The sequence below is a fragment of the Euleptes europaea genome, chromosome 7 (genome assembly GCF_029931775.1).
Source record: "Euleptes europaea isolate rEulEur1 chromosome 7, rEulEur1.hap1, whole genome shotgun sequence".
NCBI lineage: Eukaryota > Metazoa > Chordata > Lepidosauria > Squamata > Sphaerodactylidae > Euleptes > Euleptes europaea.
The window spans coordinates 50,509,603-50,531,294 of record NC_079318.1 but is presented as its reverse complement, the minus strand read 5'-3'; the positions used below and the strand labels follow the sequence as shown (position 1 = coordinate 50,531,294).

The 21,692-nt window shown below is 44.3% G+C and overlaps 1 protein-coding gene across 1 annotated transcript in view; it reads right to left on the bottom strand.

Annotated features, from left to right (window-relative positions):
• The window catches only part of USH2A (usherin), a 588,113-nt gene that overhangs the window by 336,951 nt on the left and 229,470 nt on the right, over positions 1-21,692 (bottom strand). The window contains exon 31 of the mRNA XM_056852957.1: positions 11,535-11,696. Coding sequence (XP_056708935.1) covers positions 11,535-11,696 — 162 coding nt within the window. The remainder of the gene's footprint in view (positions 1-11,534; positions 11,697-21,692) is intronic.

Genomic DNA, 21,692 nt, shown 5'->3' with positions numbered 1-21,692 from the left:
TTTTTCCTTGTGAAAGACGGAACGGTGGCTGATCTTTGGGTGCGAGCTTTGGAGGGTTGCAGTGGAGCAGACAAGCGAGAGAGAAGGAAGAGCGGACAAGCACAGAGAGATAAGGATTATTACAGAGCAGACAAGCACAGAGAGAAACGAAAGGGAGCGGACAAGCCTAGATAGACGTTTGGAAAGAGTGAAAGGGGGGGCTGGTATACAGGGGAAGGGGCTGACTGAGCCTACCGAGTGGCTTTAGCTCCGGCTAACTATAGCAGCAGCCCACCGTTGCGGGTGGGGGGGACAGGCAGAAACAACTGTCGCCGCGAGTGACGGGGTCCAGTCTTGGGGGGAGTTTATATAAGGCAAGCATCCTTGCCAGGAACGTTTTCTTTGGGGGAGCTTACAATTTGGCTTCGCCTTGAGGCTTACAAGGCAACTGCCACCTTTCTCTCCTGGGACTCAATTAGGTGAGCCCACAACCCCCCCTTCCCTGCTGGGCAATTGGGGCTAGACATTCAGGTTGTCCGCTCCTCCTATCGGAGGCGGCCAAGGGTTACTACTCCTCCTATTGGAGGCGGGCTGAGCTATTTTTCCCATTATCGGACTTATTGTACCCCCCCTTTTTTCCTTCCCCGCTGCGAGGGTGTGCTGCATGTGAGCAGGGGAAGTGCAATACAAGTGGTACCAACACAATCTGGGCCAATTGTTTGCAGCAATTTATGCTCTTATGTTACATAGACACACCATATTCTCTTTGTCTGGTATATATATAACCATATGCTCATAACTCATTTGATTGCTCTCTAGCCGCATGCTCAGGGCCTGTCAGCCTTTTGTCTGCAAGGATCTTTTAGATACATACTCAAAACCTTCACTGAGTTATCAGCTTCACACTCTCCCTGTCCTTCTTTGTTGGGGTGGGCATATATCACCCACATGGCCCCTGTACGCAAAGTAGCTTCTCAGAACTGAAGCTCTGTCCCTCAGACTAGGGGGAGGGCTGGAGCTGCTAGACGCTCCTGGGCTGCCCTGGCTCCCGCTGGGCATCATAGCAGATTCTCAATGACAAGCACGACTTCGGTTAGTGCGGCAACTAGGCATGCAAACCTTAGGGCCAGGGGCACGGGCGCTGCTGGGTCTGAAGTGGCCAATTCTGTAGTGAGCCGGTCCACTAGTGCAGGGAGTGCAACTCGCAGGTCAGTGGCTACGGGCCATTCAGCCAGGTCCAAGGCGAATGTTAATCCAAGGGCAGCTGGGTTAAAGGACATTTCCTATGCTGTCCAGCAGCTTTCTGACAAAATTGATGCGTGGAACGCCCAGCAGCTAGAGGATGACGCTATCCCTGGCCCAAGCAGTTTAGCTACCTACAGAGGCCGCCCCCAGAAACGCACTAGGGGTGGGAGGGATTCTCCATCTCCCAGCCATTCCAGCTCGTCCCGGAGCAGTTCTGAGTGGAAGCAATCCAGGTGGTGTAGCAAACCAGTTAAAAAACGTGGCAAGAAAAGAACGGCCAAAGAAGGTCAGCCGTGGACTCATTTTCTTCTTCCTCTGACGGTGAGACCTCTACCTCTAGTGACTCACATGAGGAGGGGGGTGATTACTGGCTATCAGCAGCATATGTTCCTGGTCTTGCTGCGTGGGCACATAGGCATTTCAAGAAGCAACCGAGGCATTCAGGGCAAGGGGAGGCCAGGGAGGTTTGGGAGCCAGCACCACCTAACAGGGGTTTCATTCTTCCCCCCACATTTAAAGATAAAGAAGACCCTCCTGGTATTCACCTTCCCAGGAGGTTGTAGGAAGATATCCTCAATGGCTTTTACATTGATGTGCTTACCCTTGGCAAACCAGAGGTCGAAGAGGGTCGAAAATCTAAGCCATCGTCAAAAGAAAAATGGAAGGATAAGCCAGGGACTGGGGATAGGTCCTTCGACAAGTGGTTAACAGGGTTCAATATTTTTGCAAGAGTAGTTGCCTCTGCTTACCCAGAGAGGGCTTGGCATCTCCTTAATTATCAGGGTAATGTATTTAAGGCCAGGGCCTTAGCTGGCGATTCCGCTGCCATTGACTACGACGAGGCTTTCCGAAAGCGGGCGTCTCAAAATGAGAGGATACTCTGGGCAATGGCAACTTGTGGCTGTTAAAGGTGGGCCCTCACATTGTGAAACCAAAGACCGAGATCAATTGTTCATTGTGGTTTAGCAAACCCCATAGGGATTCCAACAGGCACATTTGCTGGGATTACGGGGTGGGAAAATGCCAGCGCAAAACATGCAAATTCAATCACTGCTGCGAAAATTGTTCTGGCCCCCATCCGCGTTCTAATTGTTCACGGGGCAGCAATTCGGTTCAGCTGCCCTTTTGGGGAGGCAGGTCAGGCTCTTCAGGTAACAAGAAAGATAGCGGTTCTGCAGCCAACGGCGGTACCACCACTAAGTGAACGCGGGCGTTTACAGAGCCTGGCCTGCATGCCAATTAGGATAGACAATTTGAGGCGGCTATTGACCGTTTATCCCAAAAGGACCAAAGCGAAATACCTGATGGACGGCTTCACTGTTGGCTTCCGCATCCCCTTCTTCAATTCCTGACTTCCCATGTTAGCTGGCAACTTAAAATCAGCCAGGGACATGCCTGAGGTGGTATCCTAAAAAAATTAAAAAAGAACTGGAAGAGGGCAGGATTGTGGGTCCATTCCCATCTCTTCCTATTCCCAACTTGAGGGTCTCCCCGTTAGGTTGGTGCCAAAGAAGGCCCCTGGGGACTTTAGGTTGATACACCACCTCTCATATCCGAAAGGGCTTTCAGTTAATGATGGGATTCCAGCTGAGCTTGCCATGGTACACTACTCCTCATTTGATCATGCACTGAGTTTAGTGAGGGCCAGTGGCCACGCTGCTTTGCTCACAAAATGTGACATTCAGTCAGCCTTCAGGTTACTTCCGGTTCACCCAGATGATTTTTGTTTATTGGGTTTTCAGTCTGAAGAGTACTTCTATGTGGACAAACCCATGCCAATGGGCTGTTCCGTGGCTTGCGCCGCATTTGAGTCATTTATCTACTTTTTGGAATGGGCAATATGCTATCGGACGGGTTCATTCACTGTCACCCATTATCTGGACGACTTCCTATTTATAGGGCCTCGTGATGACCCGTTATGTGGCAGCCTTTTGTCAGCTTTTTCAGAGTTGGCCGGTGAGTTGGGCGTTCCACTAGCAGCAGAAAAGACTGAGGGCCCCTCCCCGATTTTAACATCCCTGGGTATTGAGCACTTCCAGGTTACCGGAAGATAAACTCTTAGCACTAAGGGCGTTGCTGACCTTGGTTGCCAATAAGGATAAATGCACTTTGAAAGAGATGCAGTCACTGATCGGTCACTTAAATTTTGCTTGCCGGGTAATTGCCTCGGGCAGGGCCTTTTGTGCACATTTTAATCACGCCACAAAGGGTGGCAAGGCCCCGCACCATCACATCAGGGTGTCCAAAGGCATAAAAGAAGACATAAAAATTTGGGTGCAGTTCCTTGAGCAGTACAATGGCATTTCCCTCTGGCAACACAGCCTTGACGTGGGCCGAGAATTGCAAGTCCAATCTGATGCTGTGAGCGGCATCGGTTTCGGAGTCTATTTTGATGGGCAATGGTGCACACAACGATGGCTGGAAAGTTGGTTGGGGTCCAGCATATGCCGGGATTTAACATTCCTGGAACTATTCCCCATTGTGGTCACCGTTTACATCTGGGCTGACTGTTTTCAGAACACCAGGGTCCGGTTTTGGTGTGATAACCAAGCCGTGGTAAGGGTCGTCAACAGGCAAACATCCAGGTCTGAAAAGGTCATTCGTCTCTTGCATTTTTGGGTTTTGACATCTCTGTCCAAAAACATTTCTATGATAGCCCAACATGTCCCAGGCTTAGATAACTGCTTAGCGGATGCACTGTCTCGTTTTCAGATGGACAGATTCCGTCTTCTGGCTCCAGAGGCAGATCGGCTCCTGCTACCCTGACCAGCAGAGCTGTGGGCTCTTGGGGACACGTCATTATGACGGGCATCCGAAGCTCAATGGCCCCTGCTACCATCCGGGCATATGATAGAGCTGTACACCAATTCAAGGGCTTTATGAACAATATTGGGCGAGCCGGCACGTGGCTGGTCACTGAAACAATGGCTCTTCGTTACTTGGTGCACTTAAAAGACTCCGGGTACGCCGCCAGGTCTATCGGAGTCCACATGGCAGCTATTTCATTCTTTTCTAAAGCCCATGGTTTTGCCGACCCATGCGCATCCTTCCGAGCCAAGAGGGCTGTCAAGGGCTGGCAACGGGAAGCACCATCCATCAGGGACGCCAGGAGGCCAGTCACGTTACATATGCTGGCGGGGATAGTTCATCGCCTTCCTTTCACCTGCAGATCACCCTACGAATCCATTTTATTTGAAGCAGCATTATCTTTGGCCTTCTTCGGGGCATTTAGGGTCAGCGAACTCGTGGCTCAATCCCGTCTAGATTTGTCTGGCAGGGCATTGCTACTCGGGGACGTTTGCCTTCAAAAGTCCACATTGACACTTGTCATAAAGCAGTCTAAGACTGATCAGTGGGGGAAAGGGATGTCTGTCCAGTTGCACGCTTCGGCTGGTAGAGGGCCGTGCCCTGTCCAGGCTTTAAAGCGTTTTTTGACAGCGAGACCAAACAGCGATGGGTACTTGCTGATACACGCTGACCGCACACCGCTGACATGTTACCAGTTCATTGGCGTGTTCAGGGCCACAATCAGTTCAATGGGTTTTTCACCGGAAGAATTTGGAGGCCACTCCTTTCGTATAGGAGCGGCCACGCAAGCAGCCGGGGAGGGCATGGTCGCCAATCAAATACAAGCCATTGGTCGATGGCATTCTGCTTCATACAAATCATATGTCAGGCCTGACTGTGTTTTCTTTTAATTGTGCTCTGAGTTTCAGGTCCGTGGCGGATTGTGTGGATCGTGGGCCACAGCATCATTTTTTGGACTGGTCGGTATGCCACGGCGTCCAGTTGGGGACAACATCTGGGCCTGGAGCAAGCTGTCCATGTGCAACGGTTTGGCCAATGGGGCATGTGGTGGCGTTCGCTGATGCCGGTGATTCATCAGCTATTTGAAAGCTTTGGAGCTCCTCATGCATTGGTTCTCCAGCTGGGGGAGAATGATCTGGTCCATGTTCGGGGCAAGGATCTGGTTGCTGAAATTGGCCGCGATCTGGCAACGCTGGCATCATTATGCCCGGCAATGTTTATATGCTGGTCAGATCTGTTGGAAAGGAGGTGCTGGAGAGGTACCCGCAATACCAGGCAAGTAGATGTGGCCAGGAGGAAGGTCACCAAAGCGGTTGGGAGAGCCGTTGTCAGGCTTGGAGGCATGGTCATACGCCAGTGGGACATTTCCTTCCGCATGGCTTCATTGTATCGGTGGGACGGCGTGCACCTCACCAGCTGGGGCATGGATCTCTGGCTGCAAAATGTCTGAGGGGGCCTTAGGAATTAGCTTCAGCTGTGAAGTGTGGCGGAAGCTGCAAGGGTCCGTGAGTATAGTCGGTCCGCTTGTTGGCGGTTTGGCATGGAGATGTGTCACGTTGGGGGAAGCGCATGAAAATGGGGTCGCTTCCCAGTTTCAGGAATCCCACTTAGGGATTCTGGGAGAGGCTTCCAAGGACATGCCCTTGCAGCTGGGCAGGTTGTTCGCCTCTTCCCATGTGGTGGGGGATAACACCCAGTGGTGTTCGTCCCGGTGTCATCCTGGTACTGCCATCCCGGATGCTCACAGCAGGAGCGCTGTGGGCAGGTTCTACGTCATGGCCGTGGGGTTACAGCCTTGGCACTTGACACATCACACATACTGCGCCACAAGGGTCGCAGCTGTTTGCCAATTCCAAGTTGTGGCCCAATTTATTCCAATTCATTCCGATTATTTACAGTTAAATTTTAATAATGTTGTTGTTTAATAAACTTGTGTTATAATAAAATTGTTAACTATCCAGGCCCGTTGACGCACTAGCAACTTACCTCGCAAATTACTCGCATCCAGTACACAAGAATCCAGACCGCTTTTAAATTCCTGTTCCCACTCGCCTCCTTTCCCCGCTGCACTTGAAAATCCCCAGACCGGCAAGCTTCCAGGCATGCCCAGTCGGCGCTCCAAGCAAGGGTTGCGATTGGTTCAGCTTTAGTAAGGGAGGCGGGGCGAGTGCAAGGATTGGGGCTGGCAGCAGGATTGAGGACGCATTGCATGTTCCCACTTCAAGGCACCGAGTGTGGAGGACGCTTTATTTTTTTAACTCGCCTTATCAGCGGATCCTCTTACTGCGGAGAAACTGTGCTCTGGAGACGTCCTGGGAATCCTTCGGGTGAGTTGCAGTGGGAACATGCAAGGAAAGCCCGCGGAAGCCGGCGCCACAAATGGTAAGTGCGGACACGGCCAAGGTTTCTCTAACGTTAATTAAGCGCCGGCTTTCCTCATCAATCAACCCTGGTCAGCAAATGTTGTGTGGTTTTAACATTAATGGTTAAAAATCTCATTTAAAATAACACCTTTGGAAATGTACACATTAATTAATTTAAAATTTGTTGTTTGTAAACATAGCAATATTTTAAATTGTAGCATCTTCTTCTATCAACAAGAGTTCCACATTCACTATTCTATTCTGTGAGAATGTATTGCAGAGATCCCTATGCTTACTATTGTTCTAGCTGCGTTTCTCTACAATCACTCATTTTTATAAATACTGCCAACTGATATAACATCTAGGGGAGAATCCCATTTTTCCCAATTATAAAAGTCTGAAAAAGTAATTTCCCTGCTAAATTAAAAAAAATATCATGAAGATATTTGGACAACAAGCAACAAATTGATAACAAATTTATTACATTGAAAATCGATAATTAGGCAAAACTCTTACATTTTTGTGCACACTGGTCTATTTTCAAGCTTCTGCACTCTCAGTATGCATTATGTAGCCTGATTTCAGTATATAAATGCAGCTGAGGCTCTTTAGAAATATTTTTTATATGAACATGTGGAAATAAGGATTTGGGATAAAATTATATTAGATTTGACCTAAGATTAAGAGGGGGAAATCAGCACATTGCAAATTCCGTTAGTTACTTGAAAAGGATGCCAAACTGGCAGGTCTATAACTGGTAGGGTGCACTCATCCTAAGAAATGATTTATAAATGGGATATGCCAATATATAATATATGAATTAATTCTGATTAATGTATTCTGATTCTAGCTTTTCTTCTAGGTAATCTAAAATTGACTGCAACTCTTTGGTCTCTTCATGTCAGATATGTGGGTTATGACAAATGCTGTTGCTATACCTTTTAAATGCTACCTACATGCATTTATTTTTAGAAAGCATCTCCCTAATACTATGTGGGTTTGCCAGTTTAGGCTGGGGCAGCATATTCCTCCTAGGTCATTATGTTAAATCAGATTAAAGGGCAAGGATTCCAGAAGCTTGTCCAGCTGTGGTATTATAATGACACCATTAGATTTTGCCCCATAATCAAGGCCCTTGAAACTCTGTGTAGCTTTGGGCTTAATATTTGTGACAAGGTTAACTGAAATCTGCAGCAAGGATAACTACTTTAGCAAACTGTTATCAGCAGGAAATATTTAAACACTATTTAAAAGGATTTTAAATAAGCAGATTTTATTTAACACTAATGCAACAGTAGAGAAAATGACGCCACAGACATCCAGAAGCAAACACATTGCTTTTGCTCTCTCTGTTACATCCAGTGAGTGGACTAAATCCCTCCAGTTTTAAAGCTGGAACACTGATATGCCAAACTCAGCCACCACATCTGCCCTTTTGTTTTGGGCATGCTGAATCCACATCTGGATCTATAGAATTAAGGTCACAGATCAATGATAATGTCATTGTGGTCAGTCAGGTTACAAGTGCTTATGTTTATGTTAGCGATTTTATATGTTTGATAGTGCCACAGACTTGGCATCATCTGCCCATGGTGATAACATAGTTTTTAGTGCCAATATGGTTTATTCTTATATTTATCACATCAATTAGGTCTATGCAACAGGTAGGTTGCAGAAAGCATGTTGTTTCTTCGACATCAGTCTGGGATGTTAGGTATCACCTCACAGTTTGGAATCAGATTTAGACATTTTCCTAGTTCAAAGAAGAGTAGAGAACAGCACAAAGATAGTTTCTGAGGAAATAAAGGAACAGAATGGGGAAATTTGCCATCCAAAATGGCTGTACCGGAAAGAACAGAAATGTGAAAGATCTGCCATGGGGGGGGGGGTGCTGCCAACAGCAAAGCTTCTTGATTTTTTTTAGTATTTATTGTTGGATTGAATCAAAATACATAAGAGTACCACACAAAATATACAAGAATTAGGTTATATTTAAGTCATATTTAATCAGCTTCCAAATACTCTTAACTTAAAAAATATATATCTAAGAATGGTATACTCGACATGCAGGGTGGTGTATACCTCGACATGCAGGGTGGGCTATTTTTTAAGGAAACAGAACAATCTGAGAGCCTTTCCACTTGTATGTCTTCAAAAGGCCTTAGTTTTGTGCTTAGTCATAGGGATACAAATTCAAGAGATTCCAATATGGAATACAAAACCTGAAGAGGGGGAGGCTAACACTAGTTAGCTTGGAAAATAAATTTCAAGTCAATCTAAGTTTTGATTCCTAATCACTGGTGTATATATCTGTAAATATTCCATCTCTGGTGGGGGAGAGTTAAATGTTTGAGAAGTGTTGCTTTGCCTCTAGTTTTTTATCCCAGGACTGACTACTATGTGTGTGTGTGTGTGTGTGTGTGTGTGTGTGTGTGTGTTAAGTGCTGTCAAGTCACTTCCGACTCATGGCGACCCTATGAATGAAAGTCCTCCAAAATGTCCTATCTTTGACAGCCTTGCCCAGATCTTGCAAATTGAAGGCTGTGGCTTATTGAGTCAATCCATCTCTTGTTGGGTCTTCCTCTTTTCCTGCTGCCCTCAACTTTTCCTAGCATGACTGACTACTAAACAGCCAATTTATTTACTTTTGCAGAATCCTGGTCAGGATTTTAAAACACCCACACCCACACTCACACAAGGAACTAGTTACACTCAAGCTTTAGATTACTGTCCGCACAGAGTTTCAGAATCTAATGGTATCACCAAAGACAACATATCCTGGGCTCAGAATTTGAGTTCTGGAAAGTCCCTCATAGTGAGTGCTCACATTCAATATGAAAGCAAGCATTGTAACTCTCAGTTCTCCTTTGACTTGGGCTGGACCCAGATTTCTTTTTGGGACCATGGCCTATGTCTGCATTCCTGCTTGTTCAAAGGGAAAACTGAGGGGAGAAGTGGAAGGGGGCAGTTGGCATTGCCAGCAACATGATGACATCACTTCTGGCATGACCCAGATGTGGTGTTATCATGTCAGGGGACAGTCTAGCATTCACCCCAAACTCTATGGTGAATGCTAGAACAGTGCCAAGTCACACCAGAAGTGACACCTCAACATCATTGGCAAGGCTTCCGCCAGATAGGCTCCCACCAGTTACCAGTTTCAGGTTCGCAACCCTAGTCTTACCTTTTCCTTTGTGGCAATTTTTTTTTTAAAGTTTTTTTTTTTTAATCCCTCAGGACACCTTCAAACCTAAAGTAGCTCTTTGGCTTTTCACCAGTACATTTTTGCTGGTACTTCACAAACATTCTATCAGGCTGAATATTCTCAAAATGTAAATCTTTAGCTTTGCTAGTGCTCCATTGCTAATTTTTGTACCCTGATGCCTTTTTATTTCAGCAAATTAATATGTAATTTTGGTCTTTTGCACATTTTATGATTTTTTAATTGTTTGTTTTCATTGCGAAGCACTTTGGGCACAGTTTTAAAGAAAAGCACTATAAAAATTATAAATATGTAAATGATATCATGCTGTGGCTTCTTTTGCTGCACAAGCATTACAGAGAAACTCCACAGCAGATAATTTAATAATGCTTTAATAAGATTAGAATTATAAGTGGCCCTGCTTCCAAATTCTTAAATTAGTGGTTTGAGACAGTAAAAAAAAATGATGGAGATTTTGTAAAGCGAGTGAGCGAGAGAGAGTGAGAAAGATAAATGACACTACAAGAATACAGAAAAAACCTGGAGGGGGGATATTAATTGCACCTATATATTTGATAAATATTTATTTATTTATTTTTGCAGGAGAAAAATGCATATGAGTTTAAACTGTCATTATGAAAACCTATATCCTATTTTTCATATTATTAGCAATACATAATGTGGTAGTTTATATTCAAAAATAAAACCAAAATGTATATACCTTATGTATTTATCCAGAAATACACCAAGGTTACTATGGTTACTGAAAATCCATTACCTTTGAATACAGAATGAAAAAGTTTGACTTAAAGTGTGCACTATTTATTATAGTATACATCAACAGCCTTCAGGGGGTTCTCTAACTGGACTCATTTTTCAGTGTCAGAAATGACCCACCACACTAGTAGCTTATGGGATGTGCAAGGCAAGAAATTTTAACTGCATGTATTGTAAGATTTTTTCTGTACCAATTCAAGATGCAGAAATGCCATACATTTTAAGGCCTTGTATCAGCAGAAAATGGGTTACAGCTTGAGTCAAAATTTAGATAAGCCAGAGTTTTTCAGAAGTTTAAGCCAGGATTTTAGCCAATGAGTTAATTTCTATCATGTTTCAGAGGTTTACGTCAAAATAGGATGATGCTGATACAACTAACAATCCAGTCATCTTTACTAGGCTAGGGTGGTGAAATGGAAGCTGTAGGGAAAATAAAACAAACTATTTAAGACAAGCTAAGGCCAGAGATAAAATTACTACTCAAATACTTCTGGAATTAAAAGTTTGCAGTTGCTACTGGACAACCAATAAAGGGTGGTGGTGGTAAATGCTTCTCATTGGAGAGTTCCAGAGTTTAGGAACAGCAAGCCAAGAAGGCCTCCAAGCAGGACTGATTCTTTCTAAATGTACATTCCTATTATATTATGTGTTATGGATACTGAGGACTGCCAAAAAAAAAAAAAAAATTCAGTGGCTTATAGATCAAATCAAGCCTGAACTGACCCTAGAAGATAAAATGACTAAACTGAGGTTATCGTACTTCGGTCACATTATGAGAAGACAAGAGTCACTAGAAAAGACAGTCATGCTAGGAAAAGTTGAGGGCAGCAGAAAAAGAGGAAGACCCAAAAAGAGATGGATTGACTCAATAAAGGAAGCTACAGCCCTCAATTTGCAAGACCTGAGCAAGGCTGTCAAAGATAGGACATTTTGGAGGACACTGATTCATAAGGTCGCCATGAGTCGGAAGCGACTTGACGGCATATAACACACATACACTTATTATATTATGTAGGAGCAAGATATAAGGATACATCCTGCCCCAGTATTTCAGATGTAGAAATGTCTAAAATGCCACATATTAGTTAGAATCATAGAATCAATGTATTCATTGCATTATATAGTTCATAATTATATATAGGTCTTCAAAGGTTACTTACCCTTGACAATATGTTTGGTGTCATTTCCAGTATAAATCAGTTGAGTATCCATATATAAATAATATTGTGTTATATTCCCATTTGGTCTTTTTGGTGGACTCCAACTCAGTAGTAAAGACGTGGGGAATGAGATAGCTGTAGGTAGGTGGACATTTTGTGGAGCTGAGGAAAGAAGTGAAGGGCATTTATAATAGTGAGCATTCCAAGGGATTACAAAATTAGCAACAGTATAGTTGCAGGCATATTCTAGATTTAATTATGAACTCTGAATACCATCAGTAAACATAGTCTCTTATGGTTCAGGAAATAAGATTTGAAAACATGAATTATACACACACAAAAATTTAAACAATTTTTCCATTCAAGCAAGTAGTGTAAAAGCTTTGTTAACTGGCACTAATGAGGAATGGGGGTTGCCAGTCAATCCAATGTACTCAATCTTGTTGCTCTGCCCCACCCCCTACCCACAGGAATCCAACAACAGCTAAACTCCACCCCACAGGGAACACCCTTCCCTTTCCCCCAAGCCACAGAGCTGTCTTACATCGCAGGCAGACAAGTGGGCAAGCTGAAGGGGAAGGAGGCACATAAGGGTGATATCAACTGGCAGCAGCAACTGTCAGAGGCTCAGCAACAACTGGATGGATCAAGGTAGCTCACTAAAAGGGTGGGAATGGGGCACACACAGTGGTGGATTTACTATGAAACTAATGAAGCTTAAGCTTCAGGGCCCCTAATCTCGGAGGGGCCCTGAAGCAACTTTTTTTTAAATGAGTGAATTTTTCAACAAAATCGATGCAGTTTTAAATGTTTGTTATTAAAATAAGGCTATTTTAGTGATAGAATCATAAGTCAATGGGTTGAAGTACTTAATATTGACCTTAGAATATGCTCTAATACCCATTTCATATGGCCTCAAAATGTCCCTGTAATTTGTCAAATTTCAAAATTTTCTCAGGGTTCAGCGCCTGAACCCCCAGCTGTATGGGCTCTCTGAGCTCGCCTGAATCTATTCATAGCCTACATTTTGGCAGCTGGATCCTTGAATCCTTCATTGGCACATGGCTTAATAGTTCTATAGCTCAGCTCTTAGGCTAGAGCCAACTGGAACCATAAAAAGACACCTGAATTCTCAATTCAGGCTGCACTTGTCTCGCTTGTGCATTTTAACACCAAAAATCAGATTTTCATCTTTTTATCCTAATGAGCCCCCTCTGATGATCTTCTACCTCTCTATTAGAGAATGAACCAAAACATCTACCATAGAACAACCCCATTGAAGAAAATAACAGCGGTTACCCAGACCTCATTGCTGGTTGTGAAGGGGACCCCATAACAGTTCAAGTTTCAGGGTCCCAAAAATGTAGGTCTACCACTGGTGCACACATCCAAACACACAGGTATGGGGGGGGACGTGCCTTCTGACAAGAGGGCGGGGAGAACAGGCAGCACTGACCTTCTTAGAGGAGGTCAGGCAGGGCAGCCAGCTATTTAAAGAAGTCCAGGAGGAAGGGCCAGTGAGCTCACAACTCCAAAGCCTATTGGCCCAGGGGTTTGTCACTCCCCAGGGCTGGATTAGGGAGGAAGGATTCACTAAGTTCAGGGTTGGCCCTCCCTTGGGAAAGCCTTTAAAGCAGGGGTGTTGAACTCATTTGTTATGAGGGCTGAATATGACATAAAAATAACTTGGTTGGGCTGGGCCATGTGTACCATAAATTTAATGACAGGTACCAGAGATACAAACAGAGACACAGGCAAAGCCAATTAATGATATTCTTTCTACTTAAAATACAAACATGCTTAAAACAATAACACACAGTATTTTCTTTTATTTAACAGTCTTTGATCATTGACACCTTGGGACTGGGGAGGGGTTGCTGCCTCAGCTGGTGAGTCTGCTGTGGGCTCACCAGCCCAGATCATGGCTGGGGGGCTGATTCAGCTAGCGAACCCACTGTGGGCTCACCAGCTCAGATCAGGCCTCAGCCGGTGAGCCCGCTGTGGGCTTGCCAGCCCAGATCGGGAGGGGGGGTTGGCTGCCTCAGCTGGCTCATGGGCCGGATAAGAGTCTCAAATGGCCAGATCCAGCCTGTGGGCCATATGTTTACCACCCCTGATTTAAAGGGCTTCCCTAGGAGCATCCAGGGAGGGAGAGCCAGACCCATTCCAAGGCACTTAGAAATAGGTAAATGGCAGAGGAGAATGGGAAAATTAGGTGAAGAGAAACCCTCTCCTCATGCTCTATTCTGAGGTTCTATCCTGGGGCACTTGTCCAACTAAAAGCAGTCCTGAAGGTGACTCAGACCCGGTCACAGCAGAATCTAACAGTAGTGCATAACAAATAAGTAATACAGTACTAATACATTACAGAGATATAAAATACAACAACCCATATATTTAGTTCCATTTTTAAAAAAGTATTTCTGGTGGCAAGGCCTACGCCAGAATGCATGACTGGTAAAGGGTCCACCCCCTTGATCTAGAAGAGGATCAGCTAAATATCTTGCTCTTTTAGCTAATTTCCATTGCTGTCCATCCTTGCCAATACTGGTGATGTCCTCCACAATGCTACTGTTGCTGTAAACTGAGGCCCAGCCTTGTGGATCTAGGAAGACACTCTGATCATTCACAATCCTTTTGCTAGCATCAGCCAATATTGGTTGGCAATGTGCATATTAAATGATGAATGGCTCAATAGGGAATGCTGAAAGCTGGAGGGTATGATTGTTGTCAGTCTTCGGTATCATCAATGTATTGTTACTATGCATGTAACACAAGCGTCCCAAAATAGAAACTGCTTACATTGACTTTATGTCCAATCGTCTGAGGGATAAAACACATGTTCCCCATGGCTTTATTAGATTTTTGTGAAGAGAAAAATCATTACATATATGACAATACATTTGCATAAATGAGATTATTTTCTCAGTTTCCTGTAGAATGCCTTTTCGGCTACTACATATACATTGAAGAAAAAAATAAGTGCTAAATAATTTACAAAAACCATGATAAATATTACAATATTCAAAAATATGATTTTCTAGAGCAATTTAAAGATGGATTTAAACCCAGTCAGAAACTCTCCCAAATGCCCTGATAAGATTATCTTTGCTGAAAAATAAGCAGAAGTACAACCTTATTCTGGACTGCATAGTGGCTTTTGATTTCCATTATATCCTTCTGGCCAAAAAGGATCTTGGGGGCACTGGATTCTGGGTGCTTTGATCATATCAGGCCATACAGTCCCAGAAATGGTACAGCACAACTGTTGCTTAACACCATGGCATTTATGAGAAGGGTTGCTACACAGTCCCATCCTGTTTCCCAAGCTTTTCAAATGGTTTTATACAGATGTTAGAAAGGTTCTATAGAGATATGAAATGTCAACAGTACATTGGAAGCATGCAGCTCAACTTTTCAGCTATGTCAGGTAAGACAATCAACATTCTAAACTGAAGTCTGGGGTAGGGTTGTGCAAAAAAAATTGGTAAGTTTTGGGTTCGGGTTTATTGGGTCTAATTTTTTGTTAAACCCAAAATAAGCCAAATACTCATAGCAGTAAATATGGGCATTCGGCTTATTTCAGGTTTACCGAAAAAACGTGGGCCCATTATAGTCTATGGAAAATATTTTTGAAGCTCCTGTGGGGGAATTTTTGGAGGTAGAGTTCCCATATTTTCAGGGTAGCTTCAAGGGATTCTCCTTGCATGAACCCCGAAGTTTGGTGAAGATTGGGTCAGGGGGTTCAATTTTATGGGGTCCCAAAGGCCCCCCCATAGAAATGCATGGTAAAGTCTACAATGTTTTTCTATGGAGGAGGGGGTTGACCCCCTTGTGACCCCATAAAATTGGACCCCTGACCCAATCTTCACCAAACTTCAAGGTTCGTGCAAGGAGAGTCCTTTGCAGACATGCTGCAAATATGGTGACTCTACCTCGAAAAATGGCTCCGGGAGAATTTTACAAGAACTTACTTTTCATAGTCTGTAATGGCTGCTTCCCCTCCCTAAGGAATCAAGGGAAAACTCAGTTTTCCATGAATGCTTGCAATGACCTGCATAATAGCCCATTGCAAGCATTCATGGGAAATGGAATTTTTCCACAATTTTTTAGTGAGGGGAAGTGGCCATTACAGACTATGAAGTGGCCATTACAGACTATGACAAGTAAGTACTATTAAAATTCTCCTGGGGAAAAGCATTTTTCGAGGTAGAGTCACCAAATTCACAGCGTAGCTTCACGAGACTCTCCTTGCATGTACCCCAAAGTTTTGTAAAGTTTGGGATACGGGGACCAATGTTATGGGGTCCCGAAGGGGTTTACCCACTCCTCCATAGAGAAGCACTTTACAATGCTTCTCTATAGAGGAGGGGGGCAATCACCAAACTTCAGGGTTCATGCAAGAAGATTCCCTTGAAGCTACCCTGAATATTTGGGATCTCCATCTCCAAAAATGTTTTCCCCAGAACTCATTAAAAAAAATTCCATAGGGAAGAGCCTGGGGAAAGCTGAAGCCGAAAAAAGCCAAATACCTATTTAGCTGATTCAGTGATCAGCTATCCGGCTTTGGTTTTATTCCCAGTTTTAATATTCTGCTTTAATGAAACCCAAAAGAAGCCGAAAAGGCATTTTTCGGGTTTATTTTAGGTTTGGGTTTATCGATACGCACAACCCTAGTCTGGAGGCAATAATCAGGTGGATGAGGATGAAAAAACTGCCATTTACCAAAAGCTTCTCAGTCTATTCTGGGTTCCCAAGAGATGAAATTCAACCTGTTGTTGTATTTACCCTAAAACGCAGAATTGCAGCTTAGAAGTGCTGTTAGTCCCATTCCTGAACATATACTAATGAAATATCAATTATATTTTCCATTTTCACAGGGTGCATCACTGAGAACTTCCTTGAAAAGCGTGATCTGTTTATGTAGGTTCTGGTTATATCGTGCAGTACTGGAGAAAGCCCTTTGAAGATTGTCTGAAAAGTTCCCTTTGTTCAAAATGCTGATGAAACTGGGAACACACTTTTTGCAGTGTTGAAATAACACTTTGGCTTCTAATTATTTTCCAAGCTGTTAGCTCTGAAGCACTGAACAATGGGTGGCTAGGTTATCTAAAAGAGCACCTTCACCCATATAAAACTGCCGAAGAATTAAGATGAGTGGTGTGCTTCTGGAAACCTCCAAACCAAAAATCAAATGACAAACCAAATATCAAACCAAAAACACATTTTTCAGGGCAGTTTCATGGCTTGTGGAATGATTTCTGGCATTTCATAATTCTTCGGGATTAAGAAAATGCATCCCAGAAATTTCTGTGTTCTTTCTGTATTTGGGCCTGGCCCTGCCTGTTTCTGCAGTCTTCTTTTGCTTTGAATGTACTGTTCCTGGGCAATGGCAGAGAGACAACTCTCCTTTCCAATAGGATCCCTGGGAAGAATCAAGAGACCAATCTTAGTAGCCAATAATAGGACTTCAAGCCTCAAAGGAGGCTACTTTCAGGGGAAGAGTAGTTGTATGTCTCTCTCCCGCCGGCCCCCCGCCCCCAGTTTGCTTCTGTTCTTGGAGTTCTATTTTTAATTTCTGTTTCTAGGGCTGTTGATTTGGTTCGGCCCGAACTGAAAAACAGCCAAATTTCCCGATTCTGTGGTTTTTAGTTCGGGACGAACCGAACTCAAAAATTGAGGGCAACTGGGGGAGCCGAATTCAGCGAGTTCGGGAGTTCATGAATAAATCCGGCCAATTCGGGGCGTCAGTAAGCAGCATAACCGTCAGTAAGCAGCATTCTCCTTCCCCGGCCAATCGGTGGCCAAGCTGGGTCTTCTTCTGGCCAATCAGTCAGGATTGAGTACTGGAGGAATCAGCTGATGTGCGGCCCGGCCGGGGAGAGAGAGAGAGAGAGGGAAATCCTCGTGTGTATGTGGGGGTGCTCGTGCACATTCGCTCCTTTCTGTGGCTGCAGGGGGCGTATTTTTTGTGGTACATAACCCAAACTTTCAGCAGAGATTCAGACAAGCCTTCTTAAGAGACCACCCAAGTTTTGTAAACATTGGGTCAGGGGGTCCCGAGATATAGGCTCCCCCCTTTTTTCTTTCCATGGCTGCAGGGGGCGCATTTTGGGGGGGTACAAACCCCAAACCTTCAGTGGAGCTTCAGATGAGCCTTCTTAAGATACCCCCCAAGTTTTGTAAACATTGGGTCAGGGGGTCTCGAGATATGGGCTCCACCCCTTTTCCCTCTCCCCCCTTTTCCATTTACGTGGCTGCAGGGGGCGCTTTTGGGGGGATACAGCCCCCAAACTTTCAGCATAGCTTCAGACAATCCTTCTTAAGATACCACCCAAGTTTTGTAAAGATGGGTTCAGTGGGGGCAGAAATATTGGCTCCCCCCTTTTCTCTTTCCGTGGCTGCAGGGGGCGCATTTTTGGGGGTGCAGATCCCAAACTTTAAGCGGAGCTTCAGACAAGCCTTCTTAAGAGACCACCCAAGTTTTGTAAACATTGGGTCAGGGGGTCCCGAGATATGGGCTTTCCCCTTTCCCCTATTGGGATGAATGAATCAGCTGATCGTGTATGCATCTCCAGAGCAAAACATCCCGTGCCTAATTGGAATCGTCTTGGATTACAAGTCCTCCCCAGCCCCTCCTGATGGAACAGAAGACAGCCACAGTAAGACCCCTTTGGGGGCTTTAATCTATAATTTTTCTCCTGTGTGAGTGTGGGGGGGAAGCAGAGTCTGTGTGTGTGTGGGGAGGGAGCAGTTTCTGTGGGTTGGGGGGAAGCCAAAGGGGGCTTTTGCCGGTTCTGCCTGGGGGTGTGTTCCCCCTTGAGTCTCTCTCTCCCTGGTTTGAGGGGGGTTTCAGTTGTGTGTCTTCAGGTTTTCCCTCATTCATAAGAGAGGTTAGGTCTATTTGGATGCTTGCTCAAAACTGGTTTTCAAATGGTGACTTAAAGAATGCATTTGGAGTCCCATGCAAAAGGGGAAATTCCACCCCTCCTGCTCATTATGCATAGCTAGCTGCCTCTGTCCCTTTCCATGGTTTGCAAACTCCCAGGTGTCACAGTTGCAAAGGTGTTGCTTACAAGGTTGTGTTGCTCTGCAGTCGTGTTGCTTTGCAGTTGTGTTGCAATGCTTTGCAAACTTCTCAGCTGTTTGTCAGGGCTGGGAGCTTTGTGCGTGGGTGGCAAGCTCTGTTCAGACATGCACATTAAGGGTGGGGGGGACCCCTTTCGGGGCCCATATCTCAGCCCCCCCGACCCAATCTTTACAAAACCTGGTCTTTCAAGAAGCATCCTTTGAAGCTCCGCTGAAAGTTTGGGACCTCTACCCCCAAAAATGCCCCCCCCCGAGCCACGGAAAGGCGCAGTTGTGTTTTTAATGGCTTTATTCGGCCAAATTTTTTCCCCGAACTTTGAATTCCCGCCGAATTGCACAGACCCGAAGCGGGGGAGTTCAGACTTCGGCATATCCTGAATCTAAACGGGCCGAATTCAGCCGAATCTGAACTATACCGAATTTTTTTAAATTCAACAGCCCTATCTGTTTCTTCTCCTGATTTCATTCTGTGTGGGCCTGGGGGGGTTGATTCTCCTGTCTGTTTTTTTCCCCTCCTTTGTGCATTTTTGTGTGTGGTGGGCCTTGCTGTGTGTGCAGCCAAGCCTTGATGGATTCCAGGAACCCACTCACCAGCCTGCCCACCATTTTCCAGGTGTCAGGGCAGGCTCTGCCAGGTCTGATGCCAGCAGTGGGGACATTATTATAGGGAGGGAAGACTACTTGGCCCTGGAGCCACCAGCAGGGTGGATGCTAGCCAGCTCAATCCAGGACCATTTCGGCCCTTCCTTTCCTGAAGGATGCAGACAAGGATGCAGAGGAACACCTTCAAGAGTCCATAAAACCAGACCCTTTGCCCAATTTCCATGAAACATGGGGATCTTTAGTGTAGAGGGAGGACTACTTTCTACTTCTAGTTCAACTTTGGTGCCATTAGCTTAAAAACTCCCAGGTTGATTCCCCCATAGGAAGTAATGGACCCAAAGTTTCAGAAACCAAACAAAAAACACCAGAATGGAATAGACAGACCGACCAACCGACTGACAGACTGACCGACAGACAGACAGAGAGACAGGCAGGCAGACAGATAGATACAGACAGATACAGGCCTGACAATAGATAGATAAAATAAAAATTGCAACCTGAATCCTGGATCCAAAATTTAAATGGTGCACACCATTTTGATGCCCCCCCCAACCATCTCACACTCAGAGGTGAAAGGACTGCTAACTTCTCTGTTGTGGCATCTGTTGATGGAATGCCCTCTCTGTGGCCATCTGCAAGATGCCAACTTGATAGGACTGCCAGGTCCCTCTTTGCCACGGACGGAAGGTTTTGGGGCGGAGCCTGAGTAGGGTGGGGTTTGGGGAGCAGAAAGACTTCAATGCCATAGAATCCAATTGCCAAGGCAGCCATTTTCTTCAGGTGAACTGATCTCTATCGGCTGGAGATCAGTTGTATTAGCTGGAGATCTCCAGCTAGTACCTGGAGGTTGGCAACCCTACAACTTGACCATTTTTTTATCTGTTTACGAAGACATTCTGATTTTTTTTTGTTATAATATATAACTCTATGGGCTTGGCCCTCTGTTGGAGTTTGTAGGGAAAGGTATTTTGTCCCTGCAAGAGAGCCATAGGAGGTGTCTGAGAGAAGAGGTTTCTGAGAGCAAAGAGAACTTTCTACTGTCTCTTTTAACACTACAGTTTTAGTTTGGTTTTTAACTTTTCAATGCTGTTATGAAATTTTAAATATTATTGGATTTTGACTGCTTGTTGTTTTGTTCCTTTTGCCTTGGAAATGTTATTGAGAGATATATAAATGTACAACAGGGGAACTGTGATGGCAGGTCAAAGTCTTGCCCATTTCCTGAAACTAACAATCCCCTTTAAACCTGGTTGGAATGTTCGGTGTGTTGGTAACATCCAGTCAGGGCCCTTGAAAACATGACAGATCTGCATGGATCCTCTGTGGATCCTTATGGACTCTGCCTGTTTCTGATGCAACAATGCATAGATCACACATCAGAAGCAAGGATTCTGAAGAAAGAGTTGAATTCCACTTATTTTGACTATGCAGATTCTAAAATAGCTGGGAGATATTTTACTTCAAAGTGAACCAGCAGCAAGCAAAGTGATCCAGCAGCAAGCAGTTCAAATGAAAATGATGCTGTCTCACCATCTAATGGGAAGAAGTTCACAGACCATATTGTTCATGTGCTATTGTCACTTGAGAACTGGTCATTCTTTCCCACAAATGTTTCACATTATCAGCCATCACAGAACACTTTGAAGCAAAATATGAAACAGAAATTTAGCATTATTGTCATTATTTCTAAATAACAGAGGGCTAAAAATAAAGTTGCATTAACATAGAGAGGCCCTCTTAAAACAGAAAAATCTCTCATTTTAGCAAATAAAATAATGTTGAAAGTCAAATCTACTTTCATGGTGATCAGCAAAACAGGAAATCCACCTGAAAGAAAGTGGATTTAGACTGGTGCACGTTTAAAATGGGGCTCCATTTTTTAAAAAATGTTTAAGATAAATATGCTGCAAATCTTTTGAGAACTACTTCTTCAGTATTTGATGCACAGAAATTATTGAGCTGGTCTCTAAAGGCAGAACTGGAACATATTTTCTCTTTCTTGTGACTCTCATGCTTAATGCCAGCTTCAGAAACAGTAATTTATGCTTGAACCTTTTAAGTTTCAAGTACAACAGATTAATAAACGGCCCAATTGGCATTTTGAGGTTCCATCAGGCTGAAATAATTGTTGCCTATGCTGGTGTTTAGCAGTTAAAAGAGACCATGGAAATCAACCGTTTGATTCTCAATTTCATACTGTGCCATACAATCAATTCTTTTTAGTCAGACTGTCTCTAGATTTACTTCTGAGCCATAGTAAAATGAGGAAGCTTTCATTAATCTTTCAGATGCTTCATATTAATGACAAGGCTCTTGCATGAACAATGTAACAGCAATTAAAAAGCCCATTAATCTGCATTACAGCTATTAAAGATGCATGTCATTAAAGGGTATGGAGTTTGATTCATTTTAGCACCCCCCAAAAAATGGAGCAATTATGGTCTGGCAATGCACTTTGTCATCAAA